At 55.3% G+C, this 18,258-nt stretch overlaps 5 protein-coding genes across 5 annotated transcripts; 2 read left to right on the forward strand and 3 right to left on the reverse strand.

The window, feature by feature from the left end:
- Nucleotides 1-640: 640 nt before the first annotated feature.
- CDEST_00173 (Putative zn(2)Cys(6) fungal-type DNA-binding domain-containing protein) lies at nucleotides 641-5,823 on the forward strand. The gene is made up of 5 exons (XM_062916332.1): nucleotides 641-1,010; nucleotides 1,114-1,851; nucleotides 2,096-3,282; nucleotides 3,339-5,131; nucleotides 5,198-5,823. The coding sequence occupies exons 3-5, from the start codon at nucleotides 2,294-2,296 to the stop codon at nucleotides 5,581-5,583; spliced, it is 3,168 nt and encodes a 1,055-aa protein (XP_062772383.1). The 5' UTR covers nucleotides 641-1,010; nucleotides 1,114-1,851; nucleotides 2,096-2,293; the 3' UTR covers nucleotides 5,584-5,823.
- A 5-nt stretch (nucleotides 5,824-5,828) lies between these two features.
- On the reverse strand, nucleotides 5,829-8,585 carry CDEST_00174 (Putative NET domain, YEATS superfamily protein). The gene is made up of 6 exons (XM_062916333.1): nucleotides 8,458-8,585; nucleotides 8,037-8,071; nucleotides 7,813-7,961; nucleotides 7,358-7,744; nucleotides 7,160-7,227; nucleotides 5,829-6,952 (listed from the first exon to the last, which is right to left on the reverse strand). The coding sequence occupies exons 1-6, from the start codon at nucleotides 8,467-8,469 to the stop codon at nucleotides 6,929-6,931; spliced, it is 675 nt and encodes a 224-aa protein (XP_062772384.1). The 5' UTR covers nucleotides 8,470-8,585; the 3' UTR covers nucleotides 5,829-6,928.
- A 377-nt stretch (nucleotides 8,586-8,962) lies between these two features.
- Nucleotides 8,963-10,881, reverse strand: CDEST_00175 (Putative Ran binding protein RanBP1). The gene is made up of 6 exons (XM_062916334.1): nucleotides 10,703-10,881; nucleotides 10,430-10,537; nucleotides 10,080-10,244; nucleotides 9,737-10,001; nucleotides 9,550-9,678; nucleotides 8,963-9,465 (listed from the first exon to the last, which is right to left on the reverse strand). The coding sequence occupies exons 2-6, from the start codon at nucleotides 10,481-10,483 to the stop codon at nucleotides 9,368-9,370; spliced, it is 711 nt and encodes a 236-aa protein (XP_062772385.1). The 5' UTR covers nucleotides 10,484-10,537; nucleotides 10,703-10,881; the 3' UTR covers nucleotides 8,963-9,367.
- An 873-nt stretch (nucleotides 10,882-11,754) lies between these two features.
- CDEST_00176 (uncharacterized protein) lies at nucleotides 11,755-14,181 on the reverse strand (the record flags this gene model as incomplete). Its single annotated transcript, XM_062916335.1, has 1 exon — nucleotides 11,755-14,181. One exon carries the CDS (start codon nucleotides 14,179-14,181, stop codon nucleotides 11,755-11,757), a length of 2,427 nt encoding a protein of 808 aa, XP_062772386.1.
- Nucleotides 14,182-16,838: 2,657 nt separating this feature from the next.
- CDEST_00177 (uncharacterized protein) lies at nucleotides 16,839-18,257 on the forward strand. The gene has a single exon (XM_062916336.1). It carries the CDS (start codon nucleotides 17,015-17,017, stop codon nucleotides 17,477-17,479), a length of 465 nt encoding a protein of 154 aa, XP_062772387.1. The 5' UTR covers nucleotides 16,839-17,014; the 3' UTR covers nucleotides 17,480-18,257.
- Nucleotide 18,258: the final 1 nt, after the last annotated feature.

The raw sequence follows: 18,258 nt of genomic DNA on the forward strand, positions 1-18,258 counted from the left end.
ACGATGACGTTGGAGATGCCGGGCCAGCCGTCGCATTGGCATTCGGTGACAAGCCTTGGTTGTAAAGTACTTCTAAACCACTGTTATTGCTTTGCAGACAGCAGACAGTAACTGCTGCCTGTTGGTTGGGGCCCATAAAGGTCAAGCGTTATTACTTAGAAGCTGAGTCAAGGAGCTTCTCCGAGTCGTTGCGACGTCGGCCCACGGGAGCTGGAGCTACTACCCCGCGTATCCGCTGACGGGATGTACAGCCGATTAACTGATTGATTAATTGAATTGATCGATCGGTCAGTCGACAAAGAATGAAATTCCCAGCAAGTACGTAAGGAATGCGACGGCGGACATGGTAGCCCGGACGCGTGTTGGATGGAGGGTGCCAACGTGACCCGGCCTGGGTGAGACGACGAGCTAGCCAACGTGACCACCACGGGGCTTATGTCGCAAGTGTTGAAGTGTCGAGTGTCGCAAGTAGGTAGGTACCTAAGAAGAACGACAACGGTTGGCCCGGGCTTGCTGGTGGGGTTCCCCAGACTTTGTAAAGGTAGGTAGGTAAGTAGGTAGGTACTTACCTAGGTAGTGAGTGAGTGTATTTATTGGTTTTTGCTTGGTCTTCAGGCCGGAGGGGATCAGTCACGGGGTGGTGGACTGTGTTGGTTGGTGAAGTACACCTCACCCATTCTTTCTCCCTCTCCTAATGGGCATGTTGCTTGCAATACGAAATTGCAACACGAAACAAACACGTACCAGGTACTATATACGGCCTGTCTACCCTACTGCACCGCCATCATTGGTCTCGGGTGACCTTAGGTGACCTCACCTTGCCTTTGCAGCGTACGCCGAACCGAAGGCGCCGGAGGTTGCTTTGCTGGGCTGGGAACCTCTTTGGCGCGGCGCTGGGATCCAACCCAATGGAGACGGAGACAAGAGAGCAGGAGTAGGGAGGGATACAGTACGGAGAGAGAGAGAGAGAGAGAGAGAGGCACCAGGCAAGATTGGGAAGGCATGAAAAGGTGCGTCTTTCTTTTCTTTTCCCCAAAGTAAAACGGCGAACGGTTGGCTTGTCCAGAGTCCACATTGATCTCGTGTTCGGGTTTGATTCATCAATTGACGTAGATCGTCGTCGTCGAATGTCGAACTGGCGAACGCCGATGAGCCAAACCCCTCCCGGTGCTGCAAAACCTAGGTCGTCGTTACCTTTATCTCAATTGCATGCGATATCAAGATCGCTGGACAGTTTAACCATCCATGCCCCTTTTTATTCAAATTTTTTATTGATTCCAATTCTGCCATCAACCTCGTTCTTGGGCTTCGAATAATCCATTTTCCTTCCAATCGCTCCAATCAGACCTCAACAAAAATATCCTACCCCTCGTCGATAAGGAATTAGCCCCCGTCCCTCTTATTTTTTGTCTACGCAGGATTCTCTTGTTCTCATTATTCAATTCTCACCTACCTACTTTGGGACGTAATACAAGCACTTTTGTCTGACCGAAGCGGGCAGCGACCTGCGGGCGAACCGTTGTCACCCTGACTTGACTCTGTAGGTAGGTACCTTCAAGTAGGTACCTCTGAGTAGGTAGGTACCTAGATAGGTAGGTAGGTAATGTAGACCGAACAGCCGAGTCTTGATCTCAACGCAACGCAACAGCAACGCAACGCTCGAGTACCCATACGGCCTGTGTTTCGGGACTTATCACCGCGAACAACAGACGATTTGTCTCTTTTACTACCCCGTACTCTCACTTTCTTCACTAGCAACTTCAAGTTCCTTCCCTCTCTCTCTGGAGTGAGATCCCCTCGCCCCCGGAAAGCTGCGCACGGCGAAGTCCTGGGCGAGATGTCCAAGAAAAGGTACGTATCTCACGCAAATTCCACCTGCCTACCTAGAGCTCACCCACCACCTTATCCATGTCCCTCATTCCTCCAACCCCGCACCTCGCTCTACGCCACTGCACACTAGCACGATTACACTAGGGCACCTCCCTCACTTGGGTCGGCACCCTGGCACTGCAGCTCATGCTCGCCAGAACGGATACCTAGTGAAGGTAGCCAGCCAACCCGCACAAAAAAAGCACTGACCAGCCCCCCCCCCCAGCCCAGCAATACCTGGACCGACAAAAACCACCCACGCCCCGCCGCTGGTGGCTGTAAACCCGTTTTTTCCCCCTCCATAAACCCGTTGCAAACCGACCCAAGCTGTCCGTGTCTATCCATCCATTCGCAAAATAATCCCAGAGTCGTACCGTGCCATCCCTCACCCCACGATTGCAGCGCCGCGACTGCTCGGCCCATCATGGCCCAACACGCCGTGCCGCCCGCGTCCAACTTGAGCCCGACGTCCTCCGACACCCCCTCGGCCGCCGTCGCCGCCTCGGCTCAGTCGCAGTCACAGTCTGGCCCACCCGGTGCGCCCCAGCATAAACGCGTCTACCAGGCCTGCATCCCGTGTCGCCGGAGAAAGGTCCGTTGCGACCTGGGCAGCGTCGACAACCCCCACGACCCGCCCTGTGTGCGATGTCGCCGCGAGAGCAAGGAGTGCTTCTTCAGCGCCACCCGGCGCAAGCGCAAGGCCGAGGACGGCGAGGATGCCGACCCCGAAGACGTCGACGACTACATCGTTCGCAATGGCCGTAAGCGCCTCCAGGTCAGCGGCAGCCCGCCCGTCGTCATCGACCGCCGACTCTACAGCGAAGTGCCCCTGACTCCGGGAGGTTCCATCGGCCGGAACCAGCCTCTGCGCCGCCCCAACGACACCGGCACCTCCGTCGGCGGCACCCCGAGCACCACGAGCCAGCCCGACAGTCGCCCGCGCGCCGACTACGCCATCGACGACGAGCCCAATGCCCGCGTCGAGAACCGCGAGGCCCAGGACCTCATGCGGCCCGGCGTCTACGGACCCCACGATGCGTTGGACCTGCTTTACAAGGCGGCCACCGATAGGTCAGTCCAGCTCCGCCATGCCCAGGACGCAGCTGCTTACCACCTCTCGGCCTACAGCCCTGCGACCACCAACACCCACAAGCGTCACGAGAGTGTTGCTTCCATACCCGCCATTCCCCGGCAGCCCCTCATCGTCACACCTGGCGCCACCATGAAGCCCATCGCCGATGCCCGTCCGCCCATACCGGTCAAACTCGAAACGCAGCCCATCGACCCGGAGCTGACGAGGCGTGACCTGTCTGGCGAGCCTGGCTACCAGGACGCCATCAAGGCCTGGGGAAGGTTCAGGTTCGTCAGAGCTGGCTGGTTCACTGCGCAGGAGGCTATTGAGTATATCGACTAGTAAGTTGTTCGGTCGCTTTACGAGTTCACAGACTATTCATGCTCACATCCATCAGCTACTACGAATATCTGTCTCCGCTTACACCAATCTCACCCCCGACCTTCCGTAACCCTGCATCGCACATCACCCTGTTGACGGAGGAGCCCATCCTTACCATCACTCTTCTCACCATCTCATCGAGATATCGCAAGATTCCCGGGACCGGTGGCCACTGCAGGTCCCACGCCATCCACGAACAACTCTGGACATACCTTCGCGGCATGATTGAGAGATGCCTGTGGGGCCAAGAGGCCTTTGGGGGCGGTTTCGCCGCCATGGCCGGAGCGTCGTCTCTTCCTGACGACCAGACGAGTAGCACGGCGCCCTGGCGCGGAATGAGGAAAGGCAGTCTGCGGACGCTGGGGACCATCGAGTCCTTGATGATTCTCACAGAGTGGCACCCTCGTGCCCTTCACTTCCCGCCAGCCGAGGCCATCGATGAGCTCATGCTCCCTTCGTATGAAGGCAGCGACCTGATCAGCACTGACGAGAACGGCAACCAACGACCGCCCGCCAACATTGGCGGCAAGAGGCTCGACAGTTGGCTCGAGCCTGCTTGGAGGAGTGACAGGATGTGCTGGATGCTGCTCAGCACCGCCATGGGCCTCGCGTACGAGCTTGGCGTATTTGACGACATTGATGAGATGCTGCGCGACGGTGCCATCTCGCGCCCAGAGTACGAGGAAGAGGTGTATCGCCAACGGGCGTACCGCATCAAGCGCCTGTTGCTGATCTACCTGACCCAGCTGGCCGGTCGCCTCGGATGGACGAGCATGGTGCCCGAGACCCTTCGCAAGAGTGACCCGGCCGTGACCCGTCGCCGGCCAACATCGACCGAAGGCACGACGCCAGGCACCAACCCGTCGTCCATGTCCAATGCCTTCAACTATATTCCCGACCTCGAGCTGGACGACCAAATAATACACTGCTGGGCCGGGATCAGCAACGCCATGCACATTGGAAACGAGAAGCTGTTCAGGTCGCGCAAGCACACCACCGACATCATCCAGAGCGGCAAATACACGGAGATGCTGAAGGATTTCCAGCCGTTGCTTCAGGACTGGTGGAAGGAGTTTGAGCGCTACAGGCTGCCCCCTTACATCAGACACATACTCACCATCGAGTACGAGTACGTGCGCATCTACGTCAACTCATTATCACTGCAAGCCGTTGTCGAGCGGTGCACCAACAACGCCGGCCACACCGCCCATGCGGGCCATGGCGCCCACGGCAACCACAATGCCGGGAGCGCAGCGCAGCTATCACCCCAAACCCAAAACTACTTTGGTAAGCTGCCCCTCGGCCAGCTGGGTGGCTTTGGCGCAAGCGATCAAGAGTACATCAAGGAGGTCATCAGCGGCTGCCGGAACCTGCTCCGTACCGTCGTGGAGGGCCTCCTTCCGGGCGACTACCTCAAGCACGCACCCGTGCGGACCTACTTCCGCATCATCAGCGGAGCCATGTTCCTTCTCAAGACGTTCGCCCTGGGTGCCCCGCGGTCGGACGTCAAGCTCAGCATTGACTTGATGGACGAGACGGTCAAGGCCCTCCGCAACTGCATCGTCGATGATGTTCACTTGGGCATTCGTTTCGCTGACCTGCTGGATTCCCTGACCAGCCGACTTCGCAACCGCTTCATCCAGGCCCCCGCTCTGGGCCAGGTTGGTTCTGCGGATGGAAGGAGTCCAGACCCGCATGCCGCTGTCAATGGTGCTTCTGTTGCCGCCCACAGCCAACAAGCCAACGGCGGCGACGGCCAGGCCTGGAACAACCACGCCACGAAGCTGCGGGATGGGCTCAATGCACACGGTAAGCCTCCTTCACACCGTCTCTTCCCGCCGTCCAAGGTAACACCAACTCACGTGGGTGCACTAGAAGATCCCACCAACATTTCCGCAACGCCATTCGATCTAAGCACGGGCACTTTCCCCTACCCGTCAGGGACGGCCTCGGTCCTGGGACCCTCCACGCCAGCGGCACTGCCTGAGAACGGCGGCGTCGGTGGAAACGGTAACGGCAACGGTAACAACGCCTCGTCCTCGACGACGGGCATGGACGGCCTCTTCGACTCGACGGACTGGAACAACCCGGGCAACGAGATGTGGTATCTACCGCCCGGCCCGGCCTTTTTCCAGAACATGGATAACACGGCCGTCGCCATGACCGCCGAGGGCGTCAATGTCGGTGGCCTCGATCTGCTGGAATACATGGCCATGGACACAGGGTTCCCCGTCATGGACGGGCCCTCTTCGTACCCCTGAACCAGACAGGGAGTATACCACTGAAAAGTGATGCTGCAAATAGGAGTAACGACGAAGAATTCGGCAAAGGCGCTACACAAAAACAAGACAAAAAGGCAGGCGAAGAAACGGACCTGGGTAATTCGGCGCTTTGAAAGACACAGGGAAAGGTACTGGAAAACCGGAACATGAGAGGCAGGTCACTTATCCTTGCGCGAGCGAATCTGATTATACATAATTTGCAATTATCTTTTTTTTTTGGAAGGGGGAGGGTTCATAAAGGGGGGGATGACAAGAGAACCTGTGCGGTGATGGTCTATGCGCCTGGTTTGATTTTCACACATTTAATGATGGTGTGGGCAAAAGGATGATCTAGATACCCGTCTGAACGAAGCTCGAGACTTTGACAATCTCGCGATTTGCTCGAGTACAGCCAGCGATAAGAGGAATATACGCAGATAGACGAAACAAAATCCAACCAATTTTTGCTCGCCGTGGACTCGAGAGCGATTGATATTGTTAAAAGTCGTGCCTAAACAAGTCACTCGAGATCGGACAAACATGAGGATGCTAGGGCTGAGAGAGAGAGAGAGGTCTTCAATTACGTTGTCGAGGGGGTTGGAGAAACATACAAACACACACTAACACTCACACACACACACTCTCTCTCTCTCTCTACGCCTCAAGCCTGGGCAATGTACCATTGCCAACAAAAGTAAAGGCTGGGATCACAACTCTTGGCAAGCCAGACATGGAAATGGAGTATAATTACAATTGGGAGTGGGGAGGAGGAAGAGGTGAGTGCCAGAGGGCAGCCGTAAGAACCCCCCCCCCCCCCTCCCGACATCCTCTCCCCTGCGTCTCGTCTACTACCTAGCACAGCCCCTACCGCCTCCGTTCCAACCCGCTTCCACGCCAGTGCCGTAGCCTCGTGAGCTGGCACTCTCTGCCTGTCCTGGTTCCCTTGCCAAATTTGGATACAACAGATACCACTTGCGAACGTACACAAGACGACTCCTTCCACTCCGCGGATCCCTTTTTTTGTGTCCGATGACATACACGAATAGACAAGACAACACACGCGCAACGCACACATACACACACCAAATCATTGGAAACAGACAAGAAACCGAACAAATCATAACAAACGCGAAGCACGAAGCCGTGAACGCCTAGCCAAATGCCATTGGAGAAGCGAAACAGAAAGCCTATGACCACCGACCAACCAATCCCCCTCCCCTTTTCACAAGAGGACTCGTCTGTCGAAGTCGTCTGTCCCAATCGTTGTTCGATTCGGTTCGTGTGGGGAGGGTTGTTTCGGGATGGTGCTGGAGAAGAAGCTGGTCTTCGCGAGCGGTGGTATAATCTAACTGACAAGGCCCTTCTTGCTCTGTTGCGTCGAGGGCCACAGCATCGCGGTCAGCGGCCGGTCTTTGTATCCTGGCCAAACCCTTCGTCCAGACACGGATCCTCTCCCGTCCTTTCGGCTAGACCGATTTGTGTGGAGGGGCGCAGTACAGTCCACGAAGCTCGGGAAGAATTCAAGCCGAGGCACTGCCCCGACGGCCGCTCACAACCGGATGTAAGATTTACTCACCAAGTAGTCCCACAGGAGCTTGGTCATCGCATCCGACATTGTATACAGATCGATGGAGAACTCTCCCGCTATAAGATCGGTCAGCCGTGACTCGTCCATGTCGTTGTTCCTGATATTAAGCCGGCCATTGCACCTCCCAACGCAAGGAAAACTGACCACTCAGAAGATCGACACCAGGGGAAGCAGGCGTTAGCTCACCATCAACATCACTCTTGATGTATGTGTCCGCGGTCTTGTTATCGTTGATAATCTGGATGACGCGGAGCAGATCGTCCTCATCAAGCTTCTCAAGAGCTTGCGCGATCTTCTCGTAGTCGTACTTCTGGGCGCCCTTCTTGCCAGCGCCACCCTTCTTCTTGAGACGGTCATCGTCGGACGGGAGAGGGCCCGTCTCGCGCAGGATCTGCTGCAAGGCCTGCGATGGGTTCTTGAATGATACGGTGTGCTCGGCGTCATAACGGTTCTTCGCAAAGTTGAGGTCGTGGGTGAGGGTCTGCTTCGATTTCTCGGTGATGTAGCAATCGATCGTCATGTCGAACTCACCCCATCCCTCGTTCTCGCATCGGAAGGGAGGCTTGGAAAATGCTGATGAAGGACGCTGTTAGAGAGTTGCGGCCGGGGAGAGAGCAACTGCGGGCAGGGGGTATACGAACTTTGCGTGGGGTTTTCGAAAGAGGGGTGGAGGTTGTAGACGACCTTCTGGAAGCAATCGGCCGGGTGTTCCTCGCCATCCTCGCCAACAATGTAGATTACGATAGACCATTTTCGCATGGGGAAGTCTTCGACGGGGGAGGGCTTGTCGCTAAGAGGAGAAGAAGACCCAACGTTAGCCACTGTGCCCTGAGGAGGACCACTCTTGTGGAAGGGGTAATCTTACATGACATTCTGCTCGGTGACGAGCCTGACTTTGCGCTTCAGCCCCATGTTAGCATTGGACCGAAGCGATATATACCGCGATTGAACGTTCGAATTCATCTGGGCCGCCTGTCGGGGAGCCATGGTGGCAGTGTAGTAGAGGAGAGGGAAGGAGGAAGGGGATTGCGACGAATGTTAATGGTGACAGAAGCTTCCAGAGTGGAAGCAAGTACAAGACGGGCAAGACGCGTTGCAGTTAGACCCAGCTGAGGTCCACAGGAGAAAGATAGAGGAATTTATAGGAGGCAGTCCTCCATCCGATCGCCAGCGCAAGCTGTCACTGCAAAGGTGGTGAATGGGCAGGGCGGGTCGCTGATGATGTCGCAAAGGGAACGCGACGCAGCGCTCTGACGACATGGGGAAATCGGAGCAGTGGTTCTTACCTCGACAATCATTATGGGCCTCTATCGCAAGATAAGACAGTAATTGAAGCAATATGTGATGTCCAGGAGAGGAGGGGGAGGGGGTTTCGGCGTGCACTGGGCAGATGTGTGAAGTTCACCAGATTGGGATTTGGAGGTTTGGGACTGGAAGGCTGAGAGCAAGCGACGCTCGGGCCACACGTACTTACGCCCAGGGTGTGGCTGGAAAGCTCACCGCGCGCGGAAGCGTGTTGCGTGTTGCGGGGAAGAAACAAGGACTTTAATTGAATGGCCATCCCTCCTGCCCCATGGTTGAGTTGCACTTTGTTCCGTCAGTGCAAAGGAGAACAAAGCACTTTGGGGGGGGTGTTCTTTGAGGTTTGGGCCTTGGCGGACTGCTAATAAGTCAAGACCATCAGCTTCATCATTTCCATGTGCACTGCATCATCATATCCACTTCATCAAAATCATCATCACCAACATCAACCAGACAGACAAGAAACATCGGGCCTCATACTCAAAGAATGGGAGCCAAAGGGTATGGTAGGATTCTTCTGCCTGTCTCCCTCCCCTTGGGAAGAGCGTCTAATCAAATGGGAAGGGACTTTATTCTTGTTGATTTGTGCTGTGTAGAGTGTCTTGTTCCTGAGCCTTGATGCCTATCCATCCACTTATCAAATGCTAGAAAACAAACACCACTCGGTGCAAGTCTTTTTTTTGGTTTGCACTCTCCAGCTTCTCCTCACCGAAGCGATTCCATCCTGCCTCGTACCAAGGGGGTGTACAAACAAGTTTGATAGTGGGTGCTAGTTTCGGTGTTGTTGCAGGGGGGGTTGGGGGGTTGGGGGAATTCTTCTTATGGTAAGCCCAGCGCGATGATGGGGTTTTCCATCCTCATCATCTCGCTGGCATGGGAGATTCGGGAGCACATTTACTCCACAGCCGGGGCAGATGCACTCTCAGCAGCCTTGAAGAGCTCCTCGTTGTCCTTCTGAGCCTTGAGGAAAGCATCCTTGAAAAGGTTGGCGTCTACATATATTCGTCAGTCTCCGTCTTGGCAGAAAAACGCCTCCTGGTCCATCAAAGTACCAAACAAAAAACAAAAAAACTTACTCTCGGAGTTGGCAAAGCGAATGGCCAGGGTAACGGCCTCGGCCTCACCCTCACTGACATCGGCGGCGGCGTTCCACACCCAGCTGCGGTCAGAACCGACATTGGGGGAAAGCTTCATCTCGGGGACGACTACAAAAGAGGTCAGCAGGCGTGATGACGCAAAAATGAAAACCAGGGGAGCACGTACTGTAGTGGTTGGCGCAGACCTTGAGGGTCTTGTCACGACGCATGACGAGACGGGTCTTGCCGTTTTCCTTGTGCTTCAGCAGACGGACGTCACCGGTGCCACGCTCCTTCCACTCAGTCGTCTCCTTAACGAACTTGAACAGCTTGGCGCGCATCTTGAAGAGCTGCTCCTCAGCTTCCTCGTTGGTCTGGACGTCAACCTTCTCCGTCAGCTTGATGACGGGCTCGAAGTGGACGTCCTCGGATTCGGGGGCTTCTTCGTCGGCCTATGAAACAGTCAATATCTCGCCTCGGGTCCACACCTAGCTGCTACAGCATCAATGGGAGCAGGAAACAGGACGCACCTCGCCGCCCTCCTTCTTCTCGGCGGCGGCAGCTTCGCGCTGGGCCTTGGCACTGCCAGAGTTGTCGCCACGCTCCTCGTCTTCCTTCTTCTCCTTCTTGGCGCCGCCTCCGAACATGGAGAAAACGGCGGAGGAGGTCACAGGCTTCTCGGCCTCGCCGGTGGTCTGCGGACGGACAAGTCAGTCAGTCTTTTGTATATCCAAACATGTATCGCAAGTCGACGGTGCGAAGGGGGGGAGGGGGGTGATGCGCATCGCAAGGCACACCAGACATGTGCGGCGGGGGAGACGCCGGTCACGTCTGGACGACCGGCGGTTGATGATCGTATGCGACGAAGGGGGCGTCGTACCTCGGCGGGCTTGGTCTCCTCGACCTTGGGCTCGGTAGCTTCGGCAGCAGACATGTTGATGGTTCTAAGCGAAGATATCTGGGTGTTTGTGGATGACGATGTTTAGACCTGCATGCAGAAAACGAAGAAAAAAGGGCCATTAGCTATTGATTCCTGCATTACAGCCTAATCTGCCCCTCGTTGAGTCAGGAGGGGGGAACACTGACATGCTCGACATCCAGAACAACAGAAGGCAGATTGCAGGGGACCAAGGATAAAGGGCGCAAGACTTACCAGGGCTATTAGCGGTATGTTCTGCAGTGTGCGAGAGGGGGGTAAATGGAAGAGTGGGAAGCAAAAGATGATTTTGTTTCCTTAGTCCAGGTGAAGTTGGGAGTGGGTTGGCAAAATGAGGAAAGACAGCCCCTCATTCAAAAGTCAACACAACAAGAGGGGTGTCGGGGCGGGCCTGGCCCTTGCGGTTTGGCTTGCCATTTGGTGCCCAGGCAGTTGTCACCCTGCGAAAAGAAAAAAAGTACCCCTCCGCCCAAATTACATGGTTCGCTACTTTGCTGCTGCTGTTGCTGCTGCTGCTGCTGCATGGCCCTGTGGAGATTCACTCAAGCCCAAGCCCAAGCTGGACTCGCGCGGCCAATCAGCATGCCCGTTGTCTTTGCCACTGGGGGGGGGGGGGGGGGGGGGGGGCACTCCCTGACTTTGGAGATGTACATCCCGACGCTATCTCGGTCATCATCGCCCGGCCCTATCCGCACTATTGACCACAACAATTCCATTGCATCAGGGAGCTGCATGGATCGTTTCTTCGTCTTCTATCTATATCAGTTTGGAGTCACCACTAGTTGGCTATCCGGACAACAATGGCGTGGTTTGTTCATGAGTACGTTCCTCGTTCTCACCCACCAAGTCCCATCCTTCTCGATGAACGACTTGGGACATTGTTCGGACGACCACACGTTGGCGTAAATACTTCGAACGAAAACAAAGTGACATTGCAGAAGTCTGCGCGTGCTCTATCGATTATGCCTGTCTGCCCCGTTCCATGGAAAGGATATCAACCGCCTCGAAGCGATCAGTTACTCGGGCCCGCGTGAATATTCGGCCGTCCTCGGCACCCCCCCGGACTCGCCTCTGAGAACAATACGGAGTAGGAGTGGGGGAAATGATGAATAGCTAAGCAGTGAAAAGGTGTACGAAGAAAAGTGTAAAAAAAGACGAGACAGTCATTACAAAACGCACACCAATAACTCCAGTTCCAGTCCAGACCGTGTCCCTAATAATCCACCCGCCTTCCAGGTATCTCTGTTCATGCATCACGTTACGCTGAACTAGCTTTGCTGTTTGCATTGCTGTGTCCACCGAGAGAAGCCGGTGCCAGTTTGGCATCTAGCCTCCAAGCGCTCCTTCTTTCGGCGAGCTCGCAATTCCTTCCTCTCCTTGTCCAGTCGTTGCTTGCTGGCCTCGGACGCCTGCAACACCAACTTTTCCACGTGCTTCTTCGCCTTGTCCAGGTACGTGCCATGCTCCTCTCTCTTCTGAAGCACCTTAAGCACCATGAGTCTCGAGCCAATTTGGGCCTTGGCGAGGAAGATTCCCATCCGGTCCTTGAGATCCTGTACATTGCGCGATTCTCCCAGGTTCTGTAGGCTCTGACACGACTCCTTGACGGCGTTGGCAGTGTGGACGGCTTCCGTGGTCAAGCGAACAGACATAACTCTCACATCAGACATGACTGAGTCTTTCAAGCTTGCGAGACCCATGGCCTGCTCCTCCACTCGTCGTGCAGCGCTGCTTGCCAGATCAAGGACATGATCAGCAACCAGCTTGCCGTAGCCGACACATCGTTCGAGATTAGTTTTACCAAAGTCAACAAGGAATGTTTCGTTGACCTTGGGCTTCCGAGTTGTGTTGACAGCAATGGTAAGAACGCCGTACGCCTCCGACTTGGGAATCTCAATGAGGATGCCCTCGTCGATCGATGAGAACTTGGTCTTAACAGATCTCTCGCCTTTGAGGACGTCGATGGTTATCGAGTCCTTGGCAAGCCAGGACGTCTTTGTACCAGAGGGGATCTTGATGAGGATCTCGTTGCGGCCAAACTTCTCGGCCGAGCAGACGTATGCCTTTTGGGACTCTGGGAATTTGTCGGCAAGGAAGTCTGCCAACTCTGCGAAGGGTGCCACAGCGGTGTTGCTTGGGGACGTCTTCGCTTGGGGTACGCGAATCGTCGTCGTGGAAGTCAGATTGATGGTGATGGTTGAAGTCGAGACCGATGCTGAGGCCGTAGATGTCACTTGGGCCGAAGAGGTAATCGAAGTAACCGTCGACAGGGCAGGTGCTGGTGAGCCTACCATCAAATAATTACAAAGCATTGCAGCTGCAATCACACCGAGACTGAGCATCGCAGTCTGGCCGAAACTCCACAGATCGAAATCGTACGTGGCATCGATGGCGCACTGTCGGATATTCCGCAGCGTCTTCATCGCTTGTACGCAGAGGTCGGCGTCGCCACGCTTCGCCGACTCGTCTGCTGCGTCGTAGAGACCGGTGAGATAGGCCAAGTTGCGGTTCATCTGGCGAGCGTCGATGTTGAGGAAGGTCGTCAGGTCGATCGGCAACCTAACAGAAGGCGAGGCACGGTCGGAGGATTCCACACAGAGGTGAATAGCGTGCTGGTCGATCATGTCGTTCCAGCTGGCAGTGGGTTGGTAGAAAAGCTCGGCGTTGGAGATGAAAATGCAAGGCACAGCGTGACGTTGCATAAACTGCCAAGCAGCGACACGGGTCTTTTGGGCGGTCTCATCGTCGTTCTCCGTGACGTAGAAAATGGCCACATGGGGCAGGGACCAAGCTGGCTCAATGATGGAACCGCTGGGAGCAAACGCCGACTGGAACGTCCGGTCGCCGTCAATGGTGATGGAGTAGACAGTTTCGCCGGGGAAGTGTTCTCCTCGGTAGACGATCGCCCTGGCTGCAGTACAATTCTCGACCTTGATCTGGTACTGCGAGGTCTTCATCAGCTCAACCTCGGGAACCTTTGCGGAAGCGCGGGATGAGATGGGCACGACATTGTAGATGCCGTCGTCCTCGGTAATGCCACACTCGTCCGTGGAAGCAGACGCAGTGAAGGCTGACGAGATCTTATAAATGATGTCGTGTTTCGCCCCATGACTACCAGTATACATGATCCGAAGCGGCTCCTTGGTGGCCAAGAAGTCAGAGGCCATGGTTTGGCGAACCGCCGCAAAGAGGCGCTTGCTTCTGTCCGGGAAGCTGAGAGCAGCGGCGATGGATGCAGACTTCTCCTCGGTGAAACTGTGAATGGTATGCTTGACCGCCACCTGCTTGAATTGGAGGGGGCCTTGGGCTTCGTCAAACTCGATCGACTGGACCAACGGAGTATTCTGGTTGGAGACGTTGACGGTTCTCTCGATGTCAAGTGGGGGCGTAGCAACACGAGACGAGGGGCTAAGGAGGCTTTGTTCGGCGTATTGAATGGATGACGCGCGAGACCGGTCTTCGGCAGCGTTCTCCTCGTCGTCCGAGTCCGAGTCGGTATCGGACTGGTTGGCCATGTCTTCGGTTTGCTCGGTGCCAGCAAGGCTGTGGACGTCGTCGATTCGGGCGTAGTCGAAAGAGCTCGTAGACTCGGCCTCAGTGGCTCGTCCATCCTGGCTCTCGTCATCTGTATTGATGAGTTCATAGGTGGACTCGCCGAGGGCAGTGTCGTCGTCGGGCGCCTCTGTCGGATTCATGATGTCGGGTTCACTGGAGGAGATCCAGCTGGCAAGTTGACGGTTGCCTTGAGGGCGGGGAAATCTCAGGGTCAGTTCCGAAGACGATAAGGTCGTAGAGCTGGAGGGCTCGGTGGTTGCTTCTCCGTCTCGAGTGGGATCGCCGGTATACTGCTCTTCCATACCGAGATAACAAGGGTTAGCCTTTGGTGTTATCCCGTCATGCCTCGAAAACCAGAAAGCCGGAAGGATTGAGAGGGGGTCGAATGTCGGCGGCGATGCGTTGTAAAAGTGGCGGAAGGGAGTGGTGGTGGTGGTGGTGGTTTTGGTGGATGGAGGGGTAAAGCGGGATATGGAACAGGTCACGAGCTGACAGAGCAGGCGCGGGGAGAGGGGGGCAGATGAGACGGTGAAAGGGCTGCCTTTTCTCGAGACAGACGGCCTATGTGGAAAAAAGTTGAATGTTTTCAAGTCTAGGACAAAGACAAGATGAGAGAGATGTAAAAGGAAAATGAAGAAGGAAATAAACTAACTCTGGTTGCTTGAGGAGGTGCGACCTTGGAGGATTGAGAGACGTCGAGTGTGGTACTGTGTACTGTAGAGGTACGTAGGTTGGTAGGTGGGTTGGTTGGTGACTGGACGTCGTCAAAGGCTATTTGCCTTGGGCTGGGGTGGGAGGGGTAGGGGTCAGTGGTAGGTGCTGCCTGCCTCTGTCTGTCCGTCTGTCTGTCTGTCTGTCTGTCTGTCTGCCTCTGCCTGTCTGCCTGCTTGGGCCGCTTGCCTGCCTCGTGCCCCGTACGCCTCACCGAGTAGCTGGGGAGAGAGGAACGTGCTGTGAGCTGATACCGGTGCTAGTAAGCGTGCTGCCTTGCGTTTCGACCTAGGTAGGGAACCAAAGGCACAGGGTGGGGAAATTTCGAAGGGAAAGAGAAGGGAAGGGTAAGGAAGGGAAGGGAATGGATAGGGCGAGATGGGACGAGATGGAGGGCGGTAGATCGGAGAGTAAATGAGGTGAGTGCGACTTTTGGGACGTCACGCGGATGCCGCTATCGGGAAGCTGCGCGGCAGAGATAAGGAAGGAGCATGGTACGCCCTACTAACCTAACCTGTTGGCATTGCGCACGCGGGGTTGGTCTACACTACACTACACCATCTAAGCGCGCTGTGATGAGCTGGGGAAGGGGTAGTTGATAGATAGGGAAGATGGGGAAAAGAAAGAAATACGGGTGTTATGTGTGAGCAGATGGATGGACGGATGGATGGGTGGATGGGCGCACCATCACCCATTAGAACCAAAAAGACGAGCGCAAGTAAGGTAAGTACAGAAGTGAGTAAGGATACCGTAGGTGAGTAGGTAGGTAGGTAGGTGCCTTACATGGGACGAGACAGTCAAGTGTCGTCACTTCAGCTGGCAAGCAGCAGCCGGGGTGAGACGAGGGGAGTGCACATCAGCACTTTCCCGCTTTAGCACTCCACTCCACTCCAGCCATACCCAGAAAAGCCATGTATATCCGGACACAAGGTCAGGCACTGAGATATCTAGGGTAAGTGCTTTAGGAGGAGGTGGGGGCGGGGTCCGGCCGTGAAGGTGCAAAACAGCACCCACTTTCACCGTCGCAGACACACACGTAGCTGCGCGGGTTGCGTCACTCGGGAGAGCTCGCGTTCAAATGCAAATGGGACTGACTGCAAGTGGAATGTCACTGCCAAATGGGTCCCCGTCACAGCAGATCCGCTTCACCCGTCCGCCTTCTTATCGATAGGACATCTAGCCCACAGGGGCCATAGCCCACCACGGCGACCCGTGTGGTTGAGGAGACACGCAGGCATACGTACCTACTCTGTACATCAGTGCAGTACGGACGGTGGGGCTAATTCATCGCGAAATCAGAAGCTAGAACCCCCCCCCCCCCCCCCCCCCCTGTTGACGATGTTGGCATCAACACTAGCCGAATGGAACCGCTCCCAACATCCCCTCCTCTCTTCGTCTCCAGTCCAGTCCGGTGGCTCTCTCTTCCCCGCCCGCTCCGTGCCAGTATCCCCGGTTCATCTAGTTGATATTGTACGGGGAGCATCAAACAGAAAACACTACGCGCCACTCTTTTTCGCTGCGAATTCTACCATACCAACCAATATCACCATGTCACTGAGCCGCCATGTCGGACCCCAAAGACTCGGGGTCACCACCACCCCACCCTCGTAGGTTGGGTCGAGGTGCGAACTTAAACTTCGGGCCGTCCAATGTCACTGTGTAGGTGTAGGGGCACGGCTCAAGGAACTTCGGGCCGCTTAACGCACATCCAGAACGACTAAAATACTCGGGAGGGGAGGTCTGCCCACTGAGAGGCCCCAGGGGACTCGTGAGGGCCCCTAATTTCCAAATATCTCGATTGTTTCACATATCGCCGTCTTTTGCCTCTTTCCCTTATTGAGATTCCATCGAGGCTGCTTGGGCTCTCTCTGAGAGCTGGATTGCTGCACATGTCTGATCCGAGAGGTAGACGGCGTGTCACGGTGTGTGGCTTGCACTTGCAACATGCTCACGCTTGAGCCACCATCCAGTTGCGGTCCTTCGTCCAAAGCCGAGAAGTGGCCAGCCAACCACCGGAGCCCACCAGGTTTCCTTCAAACGTTTGTACTGCAACTCGCCGACCAAGCCAAACACCGAATCGCTGGCCCTTCTCACGGCACGCCTAGGCAAGCCGCCTAATCAAAGGTGTAAGCTGAGTCTTCCCCTAAGTCATCGTTCTTCCCATCTTTAGCTTCTATCAAATCGAGTCCATAAGGCTCTGTGCCACTGTCGCTTTCCAGAGCAAGGCCTCGGAGAATACGCCTTGTCAACGCACTGTCTACCATGCAAATGAGACACTGGCTGGTCTATCTGGAGTGCTGCGCACATACAACCAGAGGACACCTCAATGACTCCCTCCAAGGACACTGTTCGTCATCCTCTATACCCCTCAAACGGAGTTCCCACTGTGTCGAGGACAACGTTGTCGTCTTAGCCCTACCCGAACATCTCCTAGACAGACGTTGGCATGTCACCAGGTCCAAACCACGAAACGGCAGGTGCCGGGCAAGCTGTCTCCCCCGATACGATTCTGGCCAGCAACCCATCACTAGCACACTCAACAACAGGCTTTTGCGCGAATGCGGTGCTTGCCTCGTCTTGCCAGCGCCGTCAGGTGTAAATAGTCGTAAATGCGGCGGCGGAGGTGTTGTTGCTGTTGTTATTTGGCACCGACAAATCACCGAATCCCCTAGGAATATTCCGTACAGCCAGCGCCGCAAGGTGTCACTCCAGCCTTTCCAGCCGTAGGCAAAATCACATGCAATCTGAGGTGCCTGTGCGACACAGCATCATCCCAGATGTGAGGGCTGAGGCAAACGGGATCTACGTTGACACAGGCCCCAAGCCCCCTTACCCCCGGCCGAAAGCCCCAGACGAGATTCTCTTCCCACCAAATATTCACAATCTTCCTTGGTCTCTCTTGAAACCGGAAGGAACAGGCGAGGCACAACCCAAGCCTTTATGCTCCATTGCTCTCTGACCCCTCCCTTGGCTCTGGACCACGGAGATCACAGTCGCCGAACTAGAAACGGATAGCTCGTTCCAGTCTTAGCCCCAAACTTGCCCGATTTTGCAATCTCCTGTTTGCCGCCGGTAATTTCGACTACTAGAAACCGCCAGTGCCGGGGCAAACGGCCGGGCTTCTTTGTCCCTCTGGTTGTTTACTCTCCGCCGTCGACGGCACTTGGGTGGGCAGATGCAGCTTCTAATTTTTTCACCGACATTATAGCAGATAATACGAACAGGCATCAAATCCAAAGATGGACATGTATGAGACACGATGTTTTTTTTGACGGGGTATAGCCTAATTCGTAATCCAAACATACAGTCTTCTGATGCCAGTACCGCCTGATATTGCAATTCTTGTTTTTGTCTCCTACGCCCCGAATGTTCTCAAGCCAAGACGTCTTCTGCGTGTAACGGCGTAACGGACATGAAGCTCTTCTCATAATTAAAGACACCGAGGTGCATAACCGTTTGTCCCAAACATGACAAAGATATCCCAGAGAAACTCCATACTATCCACC

This window comes from Colletotrichum destructivum, chromosome 1 (genome assembly GCF_034447905.1).
Source record: "Colletotrichum destructivum chromosome 1, complete sequence".
NCBI classification, from domain to species: Eukaryota; Fungi; Ascomycota; class Sordariomycetes; order Glomerellales; family Glomerellaceae; genus Colletotrichum; species Colletotrichum destructivum.

What these genes read in the sequence shown, in the direction of transcription:
- CDEST_00173 (XM_062916332.1), top strand. Translation starts at nt 2,294, where the DNA reads ATGGCCCAACACGCCGTGCCGCCCGCGTCCAACTTGAGCCCGACGTCC. An exon ending in GCTATTGAGTATATCGACTA is followed by an intron (nt 3,283 to 3,338) that starts GTAAGTTGTTCG and finishes CACATCCATCAG; the next exon opens with CTACTACGAATATCTGTCTC. An exon ending in GGATGGGCTCAATGCACACG is followed by an intron (nt 5,132 to 5,197) that starts GTAAGCCTCCTT and finishes TGGGTGCACTAG; the next exon opens with AAGATCCCACCAACATTTCC.
- CDEST_00174 (XM_062916333.1), bottom strand. An exon ending in CATCAAGAGTGATGTTGATG is followed by an intron (nt 7,228 to 7,357) that starts GTGAGCTAACGC and finishes CCGATCTTATAG; the next exon opens with CGGGAGAGTTCTCCATCGAT. An exon ending in AGCTCCTGTGGGACTACTTG is followed by an intron (nt 6,953 to 7,159) that starts GTGAGTAAATCT and finishes TCGACGCAACAG; the next exon opens with AGCAAGAAGGGCCTTGTCAG.
- CDEST_00175 (XM_062916334.1), bottom strand. Translation starts at nt 10,483, where the DNA reads ATGTCTGCTGCCGAAGCTACCGAGCCCAAGGTCGAGGAGACCAAGCCC. An exon ending in AGAAGAAGGAGGGCGGCGAG is followed by an intron (nt 10,002 to 10,079) that starts GTGCGTCCTGTT and finishes ACTGTTTCATAG; the next exon opens with GCCGACGAAGAAGCCCCCGA. An exon ending in TCGCTTTGCCAACTCCGAGA is followed by an intron (nt 9,466 to 9,549) that starts GTAAGTTTTTTT and finishes GAATATATGTAG; the next exon opens with ACGCCAACCTTTTCAAGGAT.
- CDEST_00177 (XM_062916336.1), top strand. Translation starts at nt 17,015, where the DNA reads ATGCAAATGAGACACTGGCTGGTCTATCTGGAGTGCTGCGCACATACA.